Genomic DNA, 20,991 nt, shown 5'->3' on the forward strand with positions numbered 1-20,991 from the left:
AAATTTTCCTCACATTTACTCAAATATTTATTAGGATATGACTTATATAAATATTCAAAATGTAATTTATTATTATTAAATAATACATTTCAAGGATTATCTATTATTCTTTTATTCAATTTTCATTGAGGGAGTGTGTTGTAAAATACAAATATATGTATAATTTAATCATGATTTAAAATATAAAAAATTATTTTTCACTCATTATTTAAATAAAAAAAAAGTATAATTCAATCATTATTGAAAATTATTCATTTCAACAAATTAATTATAATAATTGCTAAAAATATTGATGACTAATTCAATTATTTAAGCTCCTTTACCCTTTTGATACTTTTTTCTCTTTTAATTTTTTAAATTTATATCTTTGTTTTTTTTTTTTCTCCTCCATTTCTTACCATCATTTTTAAGGATTATTTAAATTTTTAGTAAAATTTCAAAAATAGAAAATAAAAAACTAAAATAATTGAGCTTTATATTTACTAATTATTTTAAAAATCAAGACAATTATTAATATTATTTTTAAAAAAATAATATTAAAAAAAATTCAAAAAAAAATGGTGTTAGCATGAACTAACATTATTAAAATCTTAATTTTTATATGTATTTTTTAATCAATTTAAACATAGCTCAACTCACTATTTATTATATGTACTAGAAATAAAATCAAAATCTCGTATTAGAGTTTCAAAGAAACAAAAACTATTAAACGTGACATAAAATCAATACCGACCTACTAATATACATCCCTAACCTTCATCCATTTGATATAAAATCTTTTTATCTATGCACATTTTTCTTCTACCTCTCCATAGAGTATTAACTGCGTTCATATTATGCATGCTATTAAGTGCATTCAAACCCACCTTTGTCCCAGCACACCAACCAAATTTGACTATCTTAACTTCCCTTTTGAAGTATTTCAAGCCTTGTTTGTGCTATCATTTCAAATTTGATCACTAAGCTCAGCCATTAAACCATTATAAGAATACACGTCTACGGCAGTCTTGTTGGGTTATTTTTCTTTTGGAGTCCGACTCTGATACCATGTTAGACAAATACGACTCTTCATAATAATATGATATTGTACACTTTGAGCGTAAGCTCTCAAGGCCTTGCTTTGGGCTTCCCTAAAAGACCTCATACCAATGGGAAGAGTCCCTAAATATGTTTATCATCTAACAGACCCCACGCCATAAATGCGAAGGATCCACCTCTGAATTGCACAATGAATATGCCAATATGAAAGTTTGACAATGGTGCCCCCAAGCATTTAATATCCAACTTTAACTCATCGCCCCATATCATCACTCATTTGCAGACACAAATCAGAGGTGAAAAAGACTACAAATATCAACACTTCAATCTACCCATAAGCCAATTATACTCTCTCCCAAGACCTATCCTAAACTCTTACATTTTTCTCATACTCATCTATTGGTGAATGATAATGATATCATGATAGTTCAATCGAAGGCAAATGATATTAGGATAGTTCAATCTTTGATCGTGCTCGATCTTGAGTTTCTAAACTTACTTTCGTTTTATTTAGGTATATGTACTTTTAATATCCAATTTCAGTACTTTCTATCCATTTAGTTGGTATGTCCTTAAAACTATTATTATTATTATTTATTTATTTTGGATGAAAATTAACTTTAAATAATTAAATTTAAGATTTATCGAAGAGAAATAACTATCACTTGATTGTTGGGTCCAGAGAGAGAATATGTGTGTTTGGAGTTAGATTTCGAGAGATTTCGAGAGTGTTCATAAAATTTACGTCCGTTGGTTGTGTCACATGAGCTTGTCAATATCTTATACCAATTTTTTTTTTAGGAAACACGGATTGAACCTTTCATCTTTAAGAAATTTAGTGATATCTTTATCAATCCGTTAATTGTTAGATAGAGTAGGAAATAAATAAATAAATATCGTTTTAAAAATTTTATATTAATTATAGAGTTGAACACCAATATAAATAATGAAAGAAAAATATAATAATATTAAAATTATATAAATTTAGAAATATTTGGTACATTGTTTTTCAACTTGAAACATCCCTGTCCAACTTGGTTGAAGGAAAGCTATTCAACACCATTGTCCTCATGTGCTTTTATTTTCTCTCTTCTTTAGAAACTATTTTAATTTAGTAATTAAATATATTTATTTTTTTTTATTTATTTATAAATTCATTAAATCATCTCGACCCCGTTCTATCCAAATTTAATCCTTCTACTTATCGAAGCATAGATAATCATAGATTCTTGCCTAAAGCGTCATTATATACTACAAAGCTTTCTAAATCATCTAACACCGTGAGTACGAGCAGCATCACTGATCGCTCCTTGATCTCTGCAAAACTTCTCTAGCACAAAAGATTTTCCCTTCCGGATCGATCCGAATACAAAATCTTAAGCTTTTTTTCAAGAGGGCGTTAGTTAAGAGTTTGACTTATTATCTTGCTCGCTCTAAAGATAAGATTTTTGAAGAGGGCTGACTAAATTTGCCTTCTCATATTAAAATACATACATCTTAATCAGCTCATCAACACCCAACTAATTTATGGGTCCGTCTTTAATAGCCATGGTCCGAATTCGAGTCTTTTTGCACCTATAAATACATCTACAAAGATGCAAATCTTACTCATCCCATCTTCAAAATTTAGTCTCATCCTAAACACAAAAATGAGTTCCAAAGCCTTTATTTTTCTAGGTCTTCTTTTCGCCTTCATTCTCCTTATCTCTTCAGAGGTGGCCGCCAGAGACCTTGCCGAGACCTCCGCAAATAAGGAGAAGGGTTAGTTCGTAAAATATTTATTTATTCCATTTAAATCGGAGTGTTGTAACGTTAGTTTGTTTTAATGATGATATTGTAGAAGCCACGGTGGAGACCAATGGCGTAGAGGATGCCAAGTACGGAGGATATGATGGAGGTTATGGCGGGCGTGGTGGGTACGGTGGTCGTGGTGGGTATGGTGGTCGTGGTGGGTATGGTGGTCGAGGTGGGTATGGTGGTCGAGGTGGGTACGGTGGTCGTGGTGGCTACGGAAGGGGTTGCCGGTATGGACGATGCGGGTACAGGTGCTGCAGCTACGCCGGTGAGGTGGTGGAGGGCGCAAAGCCGTAAGACGACGTGGGGATGGGGTGAAAAATAATGAAATAGTTTAAAAGTTAATGTGTGAAGTGTGAAGTTTGTGAAATAAATGCATGGGGAATGGAGTGGCTGCTAGTTTTTCCTTTTTCCCTGTGTTTGGGTTTTAGTTTGTTGCTACAAGATTTGCTTTCTGCAAATTTTTGCATATCCACTTTGTATAATCCTACTACTATTTCCATGACTCCAGCTCCAGCTCGAGTACTCCTTCATTCATTCATCTCTATCTCGACTTGAAAACTCGCAAGCCATGCATTATCTAAAGGTTAGCAGCCTTGTAAGTACCGCTATTCATAAAATCTGATGAACTCGAAAATATTTTATGGATTGGATTGGGTTGGGTAGTACATTTTTTAATGTAAATTTTTTAACTCAAACGATGAATCATGATTTGGGTAATCTATTATTAATTTTTGGGAATAATCATGTGAAATTTTGGCCGTTGAAAGTAGAAAGATAAGAAGCTACCTAATGAAAATAAATAATATCAAATTAATATTTCATTGCCTAATTCTTTTAAAACTGGAATAATTTGAGGGTAATTATTGTTTTTATCTAATACCCTAAGTTAAAAGTTTGAATCTTACCCGAAAATTTAATACGCATACATATGGTAGATGTGACATTAAACGTCTAGACCTATCTACTACTACTATTATTATTGATACTTAAAATAAGAACTACTTTTTATAATTAAAACCTAGCGATATAAAAATGAAGAAATGCAAGGATTAATATAATATATATAAAAAAAACGTTTAAATTAAATAGATGATGGTTGTTTTCATTAATTCGAGTGATTTTTCATCTTCTCAACTTTTCCTATTTTTCAATATGTTTAAAAAGAGTTATCGTGTTGATTTAGAGTTGTCTATGTTGATTCTAACGATAACATAGTAGAAGTTATATGATAGAACTTGACCAAATTGATGATATCAAACGCCATAGATTCAAAGGAGGCTTTAGATTCGTTGGCAAACGCCATGACGAACATGCCACCACGGTTGTTGTCACACCACCACCTCCACCACCACAGCGGTTGCAGCAGCTTTGCTGGTGAGGCTCTTAACGCAAAGGCCAAAGTCTTAACGACGTAGAGTTGAGAGATTCAAACTTCAAGACATTTAAGTCGAGAGTATAGGTCTAAACCAAATATCGGAAGGGATAAGGATAGTAACCCCTTCCCTTTCCCATATTATTATTATTGTATTGATATAATAATGGTTCAAAAGAAATTATAACCTAATGAACAAAATTTTCTAGTTCAAAATTTGAAAGAGGATGAATATACAGGACCCTACTATTTCCACATAAGATATGGGTCTCATGAAACTATCACCAAACAGTAGAACAAGCTAAAAATGTAACCATTTTTCTTCCTGTATTATATCCTCGCAATAAACAAATTTAATCAAAGGGAAAAAAAGGAATGCTGACTTTGCTTTTCTGGGTAGCTGTCTGTTAAGAATTTTCATTTTGAACTTCAGCAGTGTCCTCCATTGCCAAAGCACATGTCTGGGCAGCCAAGGATGATCCTGTCCCGTCCATGGACGTTTCGGTGCTTGCATCTGAAACGTTACCGTCGTTCATGGTTAACAGCTCAGACTCCCCTGCTTGTTGCAGCAGGCTCCAGTACATGATGCTAGCAGTCAGTATAAGGATCATCTTTTGGTTCACCTGTTCAAGAACAACAATTCAACACTTACAATCAGCAGTTCTTGAAAAGATTAGGCATTATCTACTTAGTTGCAACTTACTTCAATAATATCTTCAGGGAGCAAGAAAAGGGAGCAGCCGAGCTTTCGAGCGACACTAATAATATACGTCGCGTTCAGCTTCTTGTCTTCGTCTGCAATTTGACAATTTTACGGTAAGACAGCTACCTGACCCGTTCGCGCAAAATTGAAACGATCCCACATGAAAAGGATGGAACTTGAGGAAAAGGGGCACAAGAACTCACCAGTTTCTCCTTTTGTAACAACAGCCCAGTTCACCACCCTTGGCTCCACAGAACTAAGAAGTTCGAGGAAGAAGACGCCATTTGAAAGGTTCTTATCCTGAAACCAGAAGTAATATCATCGACCTGAAACGATCAACGAAAGAGAGTCGACGTAACAATGCGAACATTCTTCAATTGTTTACCTTGAAGCCCTCCATTTGGGAGGTTCTACCGGCTTTCTTCACTTTGTTGTTTGCCCAGTTCAGAATATCAGCATCTGTAATCTCTTTGCCCTCTTTACCTTGAGAGTGTGATCTCAGGTTTCTCAACAGTTGAAGCATAGAAAACCTCATCAGTTGCCATAGAAATGCTGCTCAATAAAGAAGCCAGTTGTCTTTAGATGTTTGGTCTTGCAATTTCTACCTCTAGTTTGAGGATCTCCAAGTCTCTTATATTACAGAATGGGAATTTTGAATCAACAGCAGTAACTAGGCAGTAAAATCATCTATCCCCGTTGGAGAGGGGAACAACAAAACATTCTTTATAAGGGTTTGGAAACCTTTACCTAACAAAAGCGTTTTAAAAACCTTGAGGGAAAACCTGAAAGAGGACAATATCTATTAGCGGTGAGCTTTGACTGTTACAAATAGTATTAGAGCCAGACACTGGGCGATGTGCCAATGAGGAGGTTGAGCTCCGAAAGGGGGTGGAAACGAGGCGGTGTGTCAGTAAGGACGCTGGGCCCTGAAGGGGGTGGATTGGAAGGTTTCACATCTATTGGAGAAGGGAACGAGTGCCAACGAGGACACTGGGCCCCGAAGAGAGGTGGACTGTGAGATCCCACATCGGTTCCACATCGGTTGGAGAGGGGAACAAAACATTCTTTATAAAGGTGTGTAAACCTCTCCCTAGCAGACGCGTTTTAAAAACTTTGGGGGGAAGTCCGAAAGAAAAACTCCAAAGAGGAAAATATCTACTAGAGGTGGGATTTGGCTGTTACACAAATCATTTTCATTCTTTTTCTAGATGTATATAGCTAAAAAGTATGGTTGATTAATCTTCCTGCTAGCAACTGATAAATCACAACATAACAACATCTCATTTCAAGCTCGAATGTGAATATCGATAAAAAATATAAGTGAACGAAGTGTACGAATTCTAGAAACGAGGAGAAATTTCGCAGTTACCTAGTATAAGCTTCTTGTTTCCCTGCACAATATCATTCCCAGCTACGTTTACAAGAGAAAAATTTAAGTCCTTCCCAAGTTTTACTACTTGGTTGCAATTCTCAACTTTTCTAAATGGCATCTTGATAGGAGGCTTTGTTGCCTGTTTCCAGATTACTGATCCAGGAGAAACCTTGTCAAGAACTTCCAAAAGAACCCATCTGCAGTATGGACGTATCTCAAGCTTGTCCATAAATAGGAGGATACATAGTTGATTCATAAGTTATGGTAAAACAAAAACAATACCCGTGTCTGACGTCCTCGAAAACATTGTTGACATATGTAGCTATGCCAATACTGTTAATCCACAACCGGAAGCACCGCTCCTCCCGCGAAGTTTTGGCATCATCAGTCATCATTTCTGCAAATGACATTTTGGAAGTATCGGCAGACAACCCATTCCTGCATTACAAGTTCGCAATTCAAATAAGATATTCATTGAAACATACTGCTATAGACAACCAGTCAACAAATTCTCTATATTCCAATCAAGTTTTCGACTCGAAATCATATGGACCTCCAACTTTTGATATTTCGTCTCATGGGTAAGACTCGAATAACCGGTTAACCATCGTGGTTCAGTCTAAACCAAACACGAAGAAGAAAATGAATCTTCTCACCTGTGCTGAAAAATTTGGGCAACAAATGCAAGATTAAGATTAGGTGAGCCCTCAACAATGTCCTTGGGAGTTAGATATCTTTTACAATCCAGTTTTTCTGCAAGCTCAAGAACCATATTTGCTCTTTCGGTAGGATCTTTCACGTTCAAAGTCGATGGACCAGAGAACTCCGGTGCAAGAACATTGAGCAGATAAGCATATGCCTCCCCATCCTGCAAATGACGAACGGATCTAACTAAGTTTAGATGATCAAAGATCTAAAATCCATTCAAATATCTAACTTTTATAATCAATCTTCTAACCTTCACATCTGATGAAAAGTTTGTAACTTGTTTCTCATAGCCAGCTTTTTTCAGATGAAAATTCATCCATTTGAGTAGAACTTTCTCTGGTGCCAACCCTATGAGTTCTTCCACCTCCTGCAAGATTATTGATAATAATTGTAAGAAGTGTTACAAATCATATGATATTAGCTTCAAGAAAAATTTCAAAAGGATCACCTTGCTATCATCAACCAGTTCCACAAGTTGAGGAGTTTTATTCAGATTAAGATCAGCCAGCACTTGAATCTACATTCCCAGATGATTAAAAGAAATAAACAAAGCGTCCGAATAGTGAAGACCTCGGAAAATCAAATGAAGAAGATCGATTCGTTTGTACCTTAATGATTTGTGATATCAATCCAAGCAGCAGATGTGGCTAGAACATAAAATAAAACAGGGGACAAAGATTAGGAAAATTTACAATAAATTTATTTAAATGAACATGCTACAGAGAGGTAGCTTTGAACGCACTCTAGCTTCAACCAAATCTTGTGTGCCAATGTTAACCACTGTGCATCCAATAGCCTTTGCAGAGTTAAGGCCGAGTGTATGGTTTTCGTTTCTCTCCCATGGATTAAGGACTTTTTTCGTATTGATAGCTCGTTCGTCTATGGTCCCTGGAACAGCTACATTGATGAGCTTACTGCACAGGGCAACCAAAAGCATAAACAAAGATTGGTAGATGGATCTAACACAAAGTTAAACATCGAAACGTCTATATTTAAGTTGTTTCGACTACCAGAGAAGAACACCGTCTTTCGCAAGGTCAAACAAATCATTGGTAGCTGGATCTAAAGGGAGATAATTCTTCAGAAATGGATCTTCAGCCAGAAAACTGTTTATGTGTGCAACATAAGACGCCTTCTCGGATTCGTTAATTGCGTGATGGAACGTAGTTGTGGCAGCCTTGAGGAACGAAGACGAATTCTTAGATTCGCCTGATTTCTCTGTGGCTCTGGCTTGTAAATCTAAATATGCCTACAGTAATGAATCATGTAAATTCAACCACTGCAAAACTACTGCTTTTGCTTGTAGAAAAGTTCAACATAAACAGATAGCAATCCAATAATGAATAAACTCACCCTAAGATACGACTCAAAATCGATTTCTTCACCGACGTCTCGACTTGTTTCCTTCAAGAATTCTTTAATCTCATCCTCAGTAAATATTCCACTGAAAGCTTTCAATTTCGCATAAACAGGAGGCAAATCTTCGACCGTGACACGACCCGATTGGCTCCTTACCGAAAGAAACTGAATCCATAAAAACCATTTCTCATATCAACTGAAAAGAATTCACAAGAACATAACCAAAAACAACTTGAGCAGCTCTCAAGCAAAAGGGAGTTAAATGCTTACTCTGGATTTGAGGGTTCGAAGCTCGACTTGGGTGAATTGACTTTGAAGCCATGGATCAGAAACAAGAACACCCACAAAGCTTGACATCTTCACCTCTCTTTTTGCACAATCTTTAAACACAAAGAAATTTTCCTAACTACTGAAACAATAAATTCCAATCAATACTAGAAACAAACAAAAGACTATACCAATTACAATGAAACCAACATCAAAAACATGGAACAAAGACGATCATTGACGAAACGATAGATTCCATGAAATGAAAAACCAACAAAAACCCATTTGAAGAGACATAGATTACCTGCGATTCAGCGTACTTCAGACTTGGGGATTAATCCAACAGTGTGAAATCAACAAATTCAATGGAAATAAAGAAAACCCAGAAAGGAAAAACAATTAAGAGCAATGCAAAAGGAGATTAAAAGACTATGATACCTAGAGAAAACTCATGCGCTTGAGATGGAGGCGATTAATCAAGAAATGAATCTCATGGTGAAGAAGAGGATGTGAAGAGGCAAAGAGTAGGGACAAGAATAGGCGAGGAAAAGGAGAGAAAATCGTGCTTGTTTTGAGGAACTGCTGAGACCCATAAAATGGGGAGCCAAAAACTAAACTCAGCCACTGAAATGCTTGAACAAAAAAATGATATGGAATTTAATTCAACACCCTTTTTCCTTCCTTCATGTTTTCGTTCTCTTTGAGAGTTTTCAAAATGAAAATCCATTGATTCCTTTGTTCATTCTCTCTTTCTCTAATACATTTCTTAATCATCACGCAATCTTTCTCTTTGGGAGGCTTTAATTTCCATTAATTAATGCACGAATGGCTTGGTACTCATAATCAACCCAAATTCAAAAATTTACTACCAAACTTCAAATGCCTCTCTTCCTTTATTAGATAAAAAGAAAAAAAAAAAAACTTAAATTTTTAACCTTACAAGTGAATTATTTGTTCTCATAAAAGGCACTAATTCAAATATTTTTCTGTATTCAAAGTTTGGGTATAATTCTTTATTCAAATGTTTATAAAATATATTATAAAGTTTGAAAATTGTGACAAAATAAGGCTTGGAAACTAAAAATAATGTCATTGTCAACCTTTCTTAATTATTCAATAGTTTAAGTTATTTCAATGGCCTCAACTTCTTCGAGCTCGAGCAAGTTCAAACTGTCGGTGCTAGAACATGTTTAAGAGCACATGTTTCGGGAGAACTTTGAACGTAACAAACGTGATCCTTAGTAGAGTTAGGATAATCGAATTTTTTACTTATTGAAGTTTATCAAGTGAGACGTGTTCTTGGGATGGGAGAGTATCCGAATATAAGAATTGGTGTGCGGTATTGCTTTATATTGAAATAAAACATTGAACTGTAAAACAAAATTCCTTCCCCATCATAATTTATAGACCACACAATAGGAAATCTCATGCACAAATCAAACAACATATATGTTCACAAAAAAATGGAGCTTCACATGAATAACAGAACAAAATGACAATATTGTTTTCTTAATGTAATAAATGGGTGGTAGGATGTTTTATGACAATCAAAACAAAAATCCACCTGAAATTGCCAAAACAATGTGAATCAAACTCCCCCAGTTGATGATCCTGTTGGAAGATGATGGCTTTGGTTCTGAAGATGGAGCAGTCTTTCCATCACTATCAGCTGAAGGAGCATCTGCAGCAGGAGCGATATCGGGTGCCGGTGCCGGTGCTGGGGTGGGCGGGATATCGGTTCCGAAGATTGCCTCAGGCAGCAGAACTTTGTCAACTTGGTAAACTGCTACAGGGTCACTTGAATGCACACTGCTACTCACTTTTGTGTTAGTCCAGCCAGAGCCAATGTGGATAGACCCTGAAACGTCTGTGAAGTTCAAACTGTACTGCCCACCAGCAAATGTCGTGATCGGATTCTGAAGGCTGAGGTTCCTAAATTCAGAAAGGGTATAGAAATGTGGCAAGCCATGAAATAGGATGAGAGATTTGAGCTGATCGTCAGTGAGATTCGAGAGAGACGGTTTCTTTTGCGCCGAGAAAGCGCTGTCTTTTGGGACAAAGATAGTCACTCCTTCCTCTGTGTTATTGGCTTGGTTTTGGAAGGTGTCAATAACTTTGGTGGATTGGAGGTAGCTGAGGAAGGTGTGAAATGGACCAGCCACAGTGAGCAGATCTGTGAGGTTAACAAAATCTGAGGCTGGCGCTGGTGCTGGGGCTGGGCTAAGTGATGGTGGGCTGGCTGTTTGGGCATCTGCAGATGAAGAACTCAGAAGCAACAATGCACTACAAACAGTGAAAATCATGGAAAATTCCATTTTCCACAACTTCCTGCAGATCAAAAAAGCTACCCAGTATCAGATCTTAGAATTCTAAATCAATATGCTTCACAAGTTCATAGAGACATTTTCACAAACAGTTCAGCTGCAGTTAAAGTTAAAGCTGACTAAATCTCAGGAAGAACTAATCTAAACAAGTCCAAACCCAGATCTCACAAGCTCATTAACCAACTTAAACAGAGAAAAAACAAGAAAACAACACATTCAAAGATCATAAGTAAATCAAACAGAAAAACTAGAAGGAAAAAGAATTCAAAGGCATACAAACACAAATAAACAATTCAAATTGTCCCATCACTCCTTCAAACAAAACCCAAATCAACAAATCTCAAAGAAAGAAGTGAAAAAAAGAAAGACCCAGATCTAGATCGGCTCAGTAGAAATGATAGCAGGCATAAGCAAGCAAACCCAAATGTAAAAGAGGCATAATTAGCAATGGCAACAAGGGAAAGGCACAATGAGAGGGATACTAACCAGCCAGGCAAGAGAAAAGCTCTGACAGAGAAATAATTTGGAAGGAGATGAAGAACACAAATATAAAGATTGAAACTTTGAAACAAGTATTTAAAGAAATGGAGAAGAACAGCAAATGGGTCGTGAACTAAGAGATGGGGTCTTCCTTAAGACATAAAAAAAAACCATACTTTAATGGGAAGGCTTTTCTCTTAACAAGTGGGCCATGTAGGGTACCCTTTCTTAATCACAGTTGAACTAATTCTTTTTTACCTTTTCTTTTTCTATTTTTAATTTCTTTTCCTTTTTAGATCGAACAAAAAAAAAAAAAATAGTTAATCATTTTGGGTGTCGGTTTACTATTACCTGTCGAACCATCGAATTTGAACATTCCTCACAATAATGTTGAAATTTTTTTGTACAGTAACTTAGTTTATTCACTGAATGCTTTGAATAACACAATTAAAATTTTGAAATTAGAGTTTGGATTTTAGGATATTAAATTATGTTGATAAAAAAGAAGTGATGTATTATTGTTATTATTATTATTGGTTCGTGTGTAAATTTTACTAAATGAATAGAATCTTTTAAAAGAAAATTATTTTCTTTTCTTTTTAATTATTTAAATTTTTGGAGTATTTATTTTTATCTCAAATTAGGTTTATCAATTTATTCACGAATGTTTCGTGCCCTCGTCGGAAAATTATAATTAAAGAAAAAGAGGAAAAAAAAAAAATAATACGCAACGACAAATTAATCAAAATATCGCGAGAAGCAAAAATGAAATAGAACATATCGGGGGCCCACCAAGGGAATTTGGTGTCGGGTTTGGTGCTCCAACTCCGAGGTCGGCTCTGCCGCCAACTGTCTCTCTTTCAATGATTATCATCCAATAACAAAACCAACATCCGAATCTCACCTCCGGCTACCGCCGTCCCACGGTGGTTTCTGCCGTTTGGGGCGGCCCTACGGCCCATGATTCGATCAATCTCAACTTTCAAATGATTAATACTGAAAATTAGCTGATTAATCCTTAATAATTAATACTAGAAATGTAAAATACAAGATCAATTCATATAATTAATAATTAACACTAATAATGTGAAGTAGAAGCATTAAATCAATAAAATTAATGATACAAATATAATATATATATATATATTTTGTTTAAATACTATTTCCTTCATATATATTTTTTAAAAAATAAATATTTAAATATTATTTACAATTTGAACCCATACTAGAAAAATTAGAAAAAAAATAAAAAATAAAGAGAGGGTTTTTTTCCCACATTTTTTAAGCATGAATTAATTAGAAGAAAGAAAAATTGAAGCAGCTCATCGTGGGTGGCAAGGCACCTCATGCTTATTTGGAGAAGTGTGATAATCAAATATCTTTAATTTAATTATAATATTGCCAGCTCATTAAGATTGTGTTTAGAAGGGAGGAAGTCGTGACCCATTAACCCACCGTTTCATGATTGATCATAAGTCCAATCATATGTCCAAGTCATCAAATTGTCTATTATTTATAATAGTTGGATCTAGGTATTTTCCATGCTGTCTTTATGTTTCTTTCCTTTTTGCTAAGTACTCCTTTTTTATAGCTATTTTATCCTTTTTGCTAATTACTCCTTTTATTTCCTATTTTGAATTCTATATCATATTTACTTTTTAATTCGTTTTATCGACATTTGCAAAGATTATTGCTAATTTAGACAATATTAAGACAATTTATAACATGAATCTTCATCCCCGTTAACCAAAATAGATTCATTAGCAAAAATGTGTAGAAGGGTTGGAAGATGTGAGGGCAACGTCAAAGAACCAAACAAATTTGCTGGTTTCGAGCTGACAAAATTAATGCATTTTAATCACATGTGAACATCTCATAAATATCACTAATTTCTCTTGTTTTTCCTTAATTACCAGCTCCCAATTTTCTTTTATTATTTTTCTTTAATAAACAAATTCTTTTATTATGTATAAAGATTACTCTAGAATCTATAATCTTCCCCTCTAAATATTATTAATCTCGTAAAAATAATTTACAAACAACGTAGGAGTATTTACTCCATTTTATTCACAAAATTTCACTATTTTGTGTAGGAACAATAATTTATCAAAACAATAAACTGTTCATAGTTAAAACTTAGAAAGGGAAAACCCATATTGAACAATATCTACTCATAGTGCATGAACTATCACAAATGATATCAAAGCCTGACACTACAATTTCACAAAAAAAAAAAAAAAAAAAAAAAATTGAAAGAGGGGGTCTGTTACAATATTAATTGCAAAAACAGAAAGTGTCCCATTAAAACGACAAGACAAGTAAAACAGGAAATTGGTTTTGTTAACTTTCAGTTTTGAACCCTTTGACCAGATAATATACAGAATCTTTTACTTTTCACCCTTCCCTAAAGAAGTATTAATGAAGGTAAAAAAGAGATGTGAGTACAAACCGTAGGGTAAGTGAAGTCCGGGGAATAGGAAGAGTACCTAAAACAATAGCAATGAGGAGGTAATTAAAATAGTAGTTACTGTGGCAATGCATGCAGTAAAAGAAATGAAGTAATTTAGAGTGATGAAGAATTNTGAGAATTGACCTAAGGATGTCTGTAATTTTCACTTGGATTCAAATCTGTCAGAAATAGTCAGAAACAACCAAGCCAAACAGCCTGTTAGCTTCTTTTTTCAATGATTATTATTTTTATTATTGTAAAAAATAATATTCTAAAAGTCTCTTTTATTGCATTATATTGCACGTTTATTTGTTACAAGAATTATATTAAATAATAATAATAATAATAAACATACATTTTTTAAATAAGTTGTTGAAATACTTTTAAAAAATATATATATTTTCAATTTTTTTTCCATTCATTCAGCTTCTCATCCCAACCACTGAAAACCTGTAAGAGTTTGGATGCAGCATAAACCTAGCAATTAACAAACTTGTTGGCCTTAATTATAATTACATGTAATTAAAAGAGAAATTAATTGACTAAAATGGCAGGTTAAGAACAGAACATCACTGCTCCTCAGGCTATTCATTGGCTTATTATGTTGCAGCCCACTCCTTTCTGATATCAAATGTGTAGTTGATTTCCAAGTAACACTTGTTATCATCATCAACAAACTGCAAAAACATACAGAAAAACCTATTCATACTTCATTATAACTACCAATATAGAGCTGTTCTTTGAGCCAAATGATATGATCAATTCCACTCAGTTTTGAGTTATACACCGTCCGAATGAGGTTTGAGGTTAAAAGAAGTGTAACAGTCTAAGCCTACTAGCAGATAGTGTCCACTTTGGTCCGATACGTATCAAAGTGGATGACGACATGTAACAGGTCAGGTTAAAGAAAACAATATCTACTAGTAGTGGGCTTGGGCTGGTACAAATAATATCAGAGTCAATCACCGGAAGTATTTTAAAATTGTGAAGTTGACGATAATACGTAACAGGCCAAAACAGACAATATGTGTGCAAAGTGGTGCTGGTTTTGAATGAGGAGAGGGGGTTGTTTAGCATATATTGTATAGAAGAACATGGCTGGACAGCAGAAGAGGGATCAATAAATGGATTCATGGGGCCACATGATTCGGACAGCATGAAGACACGGGAATAATGTAAAGGATTTTGTGTTCATGAGCGAGGCATTGTTATGTGACAATATCACAGAAGTTCAAGAGTTACAAAAACAAGCTGACCTTAGATCTTGCTGAATATGATCCACGGGCGAACATGCCAGAGGGCGTGGTGTCCTCTGGCATTACATGAGTGTAGGCCTCTACCTGGGGACTGAAAGTTCCAAGCATCTCTTTGGAGCTGTCAACTGAAACATACACGAGTTACGAATCGTCCAAACTCGAACTTGTATAAACGAAGAGACGAATCAGACATAGAAAGAAACCTTTGACACCAGTTTTCCAGACAGTGTTGGTGTACTTGAGGCCTGCAACAATGTTGTTATTGACTTGGAAGGAGAATTTGAGGCTGTAAGGACTGCCTTCTTTCAGGGTAAACCACAGCCCTTTCAGGTTCCCATCTTCCGGAATGGGAAGAACCAAGTCTGGTCTCTCAGGTGCCACTATTGACAGACTTAGAATCTTCACCTCTGGCTCAACAGTTTCTACAAAAACACCTGAGAATTGGTACTCACAAACAAAACCAAACCAAAAGAAAAGCTATATGGCTGGAAGTATTTTACGTGAGATCCCACGTTGAAGAGTGTTTCTTATAAAAGTGTGGAAACTTCTCTTTGGGCTTCCCACCGCTAGCAGATATTGTCTTCTCTGGGTTTTTCCTTCTGGACTTCCCCATTTGGGTCGGATTAGGAGAGGTTCCCACACTCTTATAAGGAATGCTTCGTTCCCCTCTCCAACCGATCTGGGTTCTCACAATCCCCTCTCCAACCGATCTGGGTTCTCACAATCCCCTCTCCAACCGATCTGGGTTCTCACAATCCCCTCTCCAACCGATCTGGGTTCTCACAATCCCCTCTCCAACCGATGTGGGGATGTGGGATCCCCCTCCAATTGGGATCTCACAATCCCTCCTTGTGGGCCAGCATCCCACAATCCCCCTCTTGTGGGCCAGCATCCTCACTGGCACACCGTCGTAACCGCCTAAGCCCATCGCTGGGGCTATTTTCTTTGGGCTTCCCTCAAGGTTTTGTTAGAGAAAGGTATCCACACCCTTCTAAAGAATTTCGTTCTCCTCTTCAACTAATGTGGAATTTCCAGAACAACGACATACATCGAAAAACAAGAACAAGGAAGAATTCCAAGTTATAATTACCTCCAGCGTTTTCTAAATCCACAGTCCCAATAAGCTGCTCCTTCCACCTCCTCAGACTCTCATCATCCTGAACTTACATACCACAAAAGAACAGAAACAAAGCTTATACACGCAGAAAATTGATTACAAAACAATCTTGAATGTTAGAACAAGAACAAGATTAACCTTATCCTTTTCAAGCTCTTCTTTCAATGTGAGTTGAGGCCCCAACTCGATTTTGGTTCCTTCATCATCACCCTCATCCTCCGTTGCATAAACAGAATTTTCACTCATTTGCCCACCAATCTTCTCAGCTTCATTCCCCTTCCCATGGCTATCCAATGATTCTCCCTCCTCACGATTCTCATCGAACCCCATGTTCTTGGAATCCAAAGCCGCTCCAACAGCCAAAGACATTCAAAGGGTTAAACCAACACAAAGAAACAGAACAAAATCCACAAAATACCCAACAAATTAGAACATAAACAAGCTCTAATTACTCATCATTCCCTTACGAGAAAACCCAGTAAAGAAATTGAAAGAATGGGTCAAAAACAGGGGTGGATCTCTTCCATTTTTTGTGGAGCAAGGGAACAGACAAGACCCAGAAAGGGAAAGGGGAAAAGACCAGGAACGAACAAGAACTAGGATCTGGTTTGGGGTTTGGGACGAAGAGAAAGTCGTGTGGTGATCCGAAATGCCCGAAAGAGAAAGACAGAGCGTAGGCAGCATAAAGAAATGAAGAACTGGATTCATTGATTGTTATGGCGATGGCAGCTGAAAAGGAAAGAGAGAAAGTTTGTGGGATTTGAAAATTTCATAGCGGGGGAAGAATTAGCGCAGAGAATTGCGGGGGAAGAATTAGAAATGATGTAAAATCATATTATATACTTTATATTGATATATCATGGACGTATATATATTTGTCACATAAATAATGTAAATTAGATATATTAATGATACACATTTTTGTTTTTCTTATATTGATTTTTAAAATTTTGATGATTAAAAAGAAAAGGGGATTTGTTACACGTGGTGGCCGGTGATTAGAGGAATAAGATGTGTCAACTAATTATTGGTTGAGAGGTTCCACATGTGCAATGGGTCCCACTTTGGTGGGTCATCTTCACCATCCAAACCCATGCACAAGGTGTAGAAATAGGGCCACACCAAGGGGCATTGTCCTCTTCCTACACCAAAGAGGCATTTAAAGGTTGATATCACTTGAAATATCTATGTCTAAATTTTACATATATATCAATAAAAATGTCTAAGTTTTATGTCTAAAATTTCCCGATTATGTATTGCACCTAAAGATATCTCGTGTCTTCTTTCAACGGGAGGGTGAAAAGAGGAGAATAAAGTGGCAAACGAGCGCGTGGAATTGATCGAACATATCGGATTGAATCCTGAATCAAGCTAAAAAAAACATTGTGTTGATGAGCCTGCGTAGTGTTGGTCAGGTAAAGGTTGACCAAACCAATGATGCTTAGCTGGTCTTTTCGAATGATCAACCATACTAGGATTGAAACACGACTCACACTCCCATAAAACTCACAAAACTCTCGTGAGTAACGCTTTGTCAATTTTATTTAATATCCCCATCATTTTTTTTGATACACGATAATATCCCTTCGGTTTAATTTTTTTTAATCCTTTTATATTTGTTTTTTTTAAATCAAACTTACAAAGGTCGGACAATAATTTTCTAATCCAAAATATGAGACATTTTATTAACTTTAAAAAGCCAACTTTATTGGGAGGCCAATAATGCTAAAAATTGATAATAACTATTATTTAATATAAAAAATAATTATAAAATTAATATTTCAACTAGAATACACTTCAAACCTTATATTATAAAATTAATAATTAATATTTCAACGTTTTATTTATTTATTTTTCTATAAATACCTTATTTTATAATAATAAACTCGAGTTGAAGCTGTGTATATAAAGCCAATTCCTAGATCCATAGAAATTTCATACATAAATTATTTTTTCTTCTCCTTCCCCGATCGTGTCTGCAACGCCCTCCTTTCTTCATTTTCCTTAACAAGCATTTCCATGGCCACCGTTGAAATATCTCAATAATATTCCATTTTTACTTTCATCGATTTGTGGGTCGGTTTGGGTTAGGTTGAATTTTTAAAGATCAAAAGATCATGGATTAGGTTCATGTTAACCTATAAAATTAAAATTTAGAGAATGATCATGTGTTTATAATCAAAGAATACTCTCTCTATTGGTAGATAATATCATACCATTGTGGAGAGGGTACGTTTAGCAATATTATCATCAAATTTTTTTGTAACATTTTCTCTTAAGATATTCTTATGGTAATTTGCAGACTATATCTCCAAATGCGGCTCTCCTAGAAGAAACAAATGTTCTTAAAGAGACGGCTGCAAAAGAGGAAGTTGAGGAACCAGCGCAACCGGCCGTCACACCGGAAGAGAAGGCGGAGAAAGAAGAGAGTGTTGAAGTCGAAACTGTTGCCGAACCGCCCCATTCCAAAGCGGGTGTTTTGAATGAAAAGGTTGAAGCAACGGAGGAAGAGGAGGAAGTAGAAGAAGAAGAGGAGGAGGTTGTGATCTTGACGGACGAGTCAGAGGCAGAGGAAGAACCCGAAGCAGTTGCAGAGGTAGCGAAAGAAGAAAGCGACAGTCCCAACGAGTCATCAGCACCAGAGGCCGATACACCGGCAGCAAAGGAGGCAAAGGAAGAAGATGAGAAGAAGGAAGCCCCAGCGGAGAAGACAGAGTAAGGTAATATGGGATATTATGCATGGATAAGGGTTAAAGAGAAATTTGTGGATTTTTTTTTTAAATTTTATTTTATTTATAATTTTGGGTTATCGAGTAATTTCCTTGATTTAATTAGGTAAATGGAGTGTTGAATATTGGAAGTTTGCTCATCACACGTGTCATCTTGCCACGTGGTAATAAATTGTTGGCTTGGTTTTTTGGTATTATTATCTATGTCCTAATTCGCTAAAAAAATAAAAATTAATAATTGATTGAATTAATAACTTATTTGGGCCAAATGGTATTAAGATTGAAACTGTGAATGTTTGATTAATCCACCACACCTAAATGGTGTGAAAGTTATCTTATTTATAATCAAATCAATTACAAAGATATGAAAATAACAATAAATGGAAAGATACATATGATAATAGGTAAATATTAGATATTTGCCTTATAATAAAATATCAAATATAATATATATGGTAAACTATAATTTATTACTAAATATCCTTAACAGAAACATTTTCTATTGATTAAAATATTTGAAACATATGCGTACATTTGCATATCAAACAATATCATTTGACCAAAACTAAGACTAACACATTAAAAAGACTGATTCTCCGAAACGACTTCTTTGATACACAACTTTCGAACATTCCTCACCTCGACCAACTGATCAATTATCGTCTGAAAAAAATTAATCCGTGAGCATAAAAAATACTTAGTAGATAAAAAAAAAATGACAGGCTGAATGAATTTACCTATATATATATATATATATATATATATATATATATATATATATATATATATATATATATATATAAATAATATTTTAATTAAAGAAAACACCTAACTAAATATGACCATGTTTGCCATTACCCATAATACCAAACTAATTATATTCGTCAATAATAGGGGTGTTTTTGACAAATCGAAAATATAATGGGCCAGTGATATTTTTCACGGCCCACAGGCCCGTCCATAAAGAACCGGCTCCAAAGAGGAATGGCTACAACGTGTTGCAGAAGATTTTAGCCTAGGAGCGTAAGATTCACGACAGCCAACCACGCGTTGGAACTGGACCAACACAATCTGGAAACTGCGAAATTCGGAACAAAGTGAAAACAAATTATTTAAAAAGAAAAAGAGAAAAAAAACATTCTTATTAAATATTGTTTTTTTTTTAAATGAGACAGAAATATATAAAGTAATGTCGTTTGAGTGCAAGAATATATCGTGCAAAATCAAAATATTCCGACATGTCGTTACGAAGCCAACAGGAATAAGTGAAAAAAGAAACAGCAAAAATAAAAGAAAAGTTGTGGTAAATTTGAGGCCAAACATGTTTCATTGTTTTAAAAAACATAACAATATTTTTCAATCATATTTGTTTGTCCAATGGTTACTTTAACAAATATAATTTTATTTATTTACTTTAATATCAATATTTAAACTAAGAGCTGATATCTTTATTCACTAAGTTCGACTATTACTTCCTAAAGAAATTGAAATCTAAGGCAACATAAGTTGAAAGAGATAATAGTTACGTGCAACATAAGTCTTCATTTGATTATGCCGCCCATTGTTAATGATGGTTGTTGCAACAATAGTCGGTATCAGTCATGCTTTAAAGTGAACCTAGTAGATTGGTTTAAGTTCCATGAGTCCAAAGAAGCAGTAACCTAAAAAACGACTCATTGAGTCGACCATTTTCACTTTGTTTTATGAAAGAGGTTAACCTTACTCGTCAATCCAATCACTTTCCACTCATAAAAGTTATCCTACACAATTTTTTAAGGTTAAAAATTCAAAATAAAATAATAACTGACATCTATTTTATTCACAAATATATAAATTTATTTATTTACAAACTCAAGTAAATAAAATTTCTATAATATTCACAATTTTTTTAATCAATAAACTAAATTCTTCTCTCATTTGAAAATCCCAAATAAATTCTCATCATGACTTGAACAAAAAAAAAAAAAAAAAAAAAAAAAAAAAAAAAAAAAAAAAAAAAAAAAAAAAAAAAAAAAAAAAA

The 20,991-nt window shown here is 34.9% G+C and overlaps 5 protein-coding genes across 10 annotated transcripts; 2 read left to right on the forward strand and 3 right to left on the reverse strand.

Annotated features, from left to right (window-relative positions):
* Positions 1 to 2,631: 2,631 nt before the first annotated feature.
* Positions 2,632 to 3,342, forward strand: LOC111468344 (glycine-rich protein-like). Its single transcript, XM_023113527.1, has 2 exons — positions 2,632 to 2,799; positions 2,879 to 3,342. The coding sequence occupies exons 1-2, from the start codon at positions 2,634 to 2,636 to the stop codon at positions 3,127 to 3,129; spliced, it is 417 nt and encodes a 138-aa protein (XP_022969295.1). The 5' UTR covers positions 2,632 to 2,633; the 3' UTR covers positions 3,130 to 3,342.
* Positions 3,343 to 4,362: 1,020 nt separating this feature from the next.
* LOC111468141 (fimbrin-5-like) lies at positions 4,363 to 9,308 on the reverse strand. Of its 5 annotated transcripts, none has more exons than XM_023113252.1 (16): positions 9,055 to 9,308; positions 8,620 to 8,758; positions 8,344 to 8,514; positions 8,001 to 8,239; positions 7,733 to 7,904; positions 7,599 to 7,637; positions 7,439 to 7,507; positions 7,241 to 7,357; positions 6,939 to 7,150; positions 6,565 to 6,720; positions 6,280 to 6,479; positions 5,296 to 5,462; positions 5,114 to 5,210; positions 4,911 to 5,002; positions 4,614 to 4,830; positions 4,363 to 4,543 (listed from the first exon to the last, which is right to left on the reverse strand). In XM_023113252.1, the coding sequence occupies exons 2-15, from the start codon at positions 8,704 to 8,706 to the stop codon at positions 4,615 to 4,617; spliced, it is 2,034 nt and encodes a 677-aa protein (XP_022969020.1). In that variant the 5' UTR covers positions 8,707 to 8,758; positions 9,055 to 9,308; the 3' UTR covers positions 4,363 to 4,543; position 4,614. The 5 variants fall into 5 exon arrangements, with proteins under 5 accessions (XP_022969020.1, XP_022969021.1, XP_022969019.1 ...); XM_023113253.1 differs by adding an exon at positions 8,921 to 8,942 and having other exon boundaries at positions 4,363 to 4,830; XM_023113251.1 differs by having other exon boundaries at positions 4,363 to 4,830; positions 8,620 to 8,755.
* A 679-nt stretch (positions 9,309 to 9,987) lies between these two features.
* LOC111468289 (fasciclin-like arabinogalactan protein 7) lies at positions 9,988 to 11,565 on the reverse strand. The gene is made up of 2 exons (XM_023113455.1): positions 11,427 to 11,565; positions 9,988 to 10,944 (listed from the first exon to the last, which is right to left on the reverse strand). Exon 2 carries the CDS (start codon positions 10,929 to 10,931, stop codon positions 10,164 to 10,166), a length of 768 nt encoding a protein of 255 aa, XP_022969223.1. The 5' UTR covers positions 10,932 to 10,944; positions 11,427 to 11,565; the 3' UTR covers positions 9,988 to 10,163.
* A 2,716-nt stretch (positions 11,566 to 14,281) lies between these two features.
* On the reverse strand, positions 14,282 to 17,051 carry LOC111468299 (rho GDP-dissociation inhibitor 1-like). Of its 2 annotated transcripts, none has more exons than XM_023113472.1 (5): positions 16,381 to 17,051; positions 16,216 to 16,282; positions 15,329 to 15,547; positions 15,126 to 15,250; positions 14,282 to 14,546 (listed from the first exon to the last, which is right to left on the reverse strand). In XM_023113472.1, the coding sequence occupies exons 1-5, from the start codon at positions 16,609 to 16,611 to the stop codon at positions 14,469 to 14,471; spliced, it is 720 nt and encodes a 239-aa protein (XP_022969240.1). In that variant the 5' UTR covers positions 16,612 to 17,051; the 3' UTR covers positions 14,282 to 14,468. The 2 variants fall into 2 exon arrangements, with proteins under 2 accessions (XP_022969240.1, XP_022969239.1); XM_023113471.1 differs by having other exon boundaries at positions 15,329 to 15,559.
* On the forward strand, positions 16,965 to 18,961 carry LOC111468066 (glutamic acid-rich protein-like). Its single transcript, XM_023113117.1, has 2 exons — positions 16,965 to 16,991; positions 18,545 to 18,961. The coding sequence occupies exons 1-2, from the start codon at positions 16,965 to 16,967 to the stop codon at positions 18,959 to 18,961; spliced, it is 444 nt and encodes a 147-aa protein (XP_022968885.1).
* The last annotated feature ends 2,030 nt before the right edge of the window (positions 18,962 to 20,991 follow it).

Source organism: Cucurbita maxima, unplaced genomic scaffold (assembly GCF_002738345.1).
Source record: "Cucurbita maxima cultivar Rimu unplaced genomic scaffold, Cmax_1.0 Cma_Scf00036, whole genome shotgun sequence".
Lineage (NCBI taxonomy): Eukaryota > Viridiplantae > Streptophyta > Magnoliopsida > Cucurbitales > Cucurbitaceae > Cucurbita > Cucurbita maxima.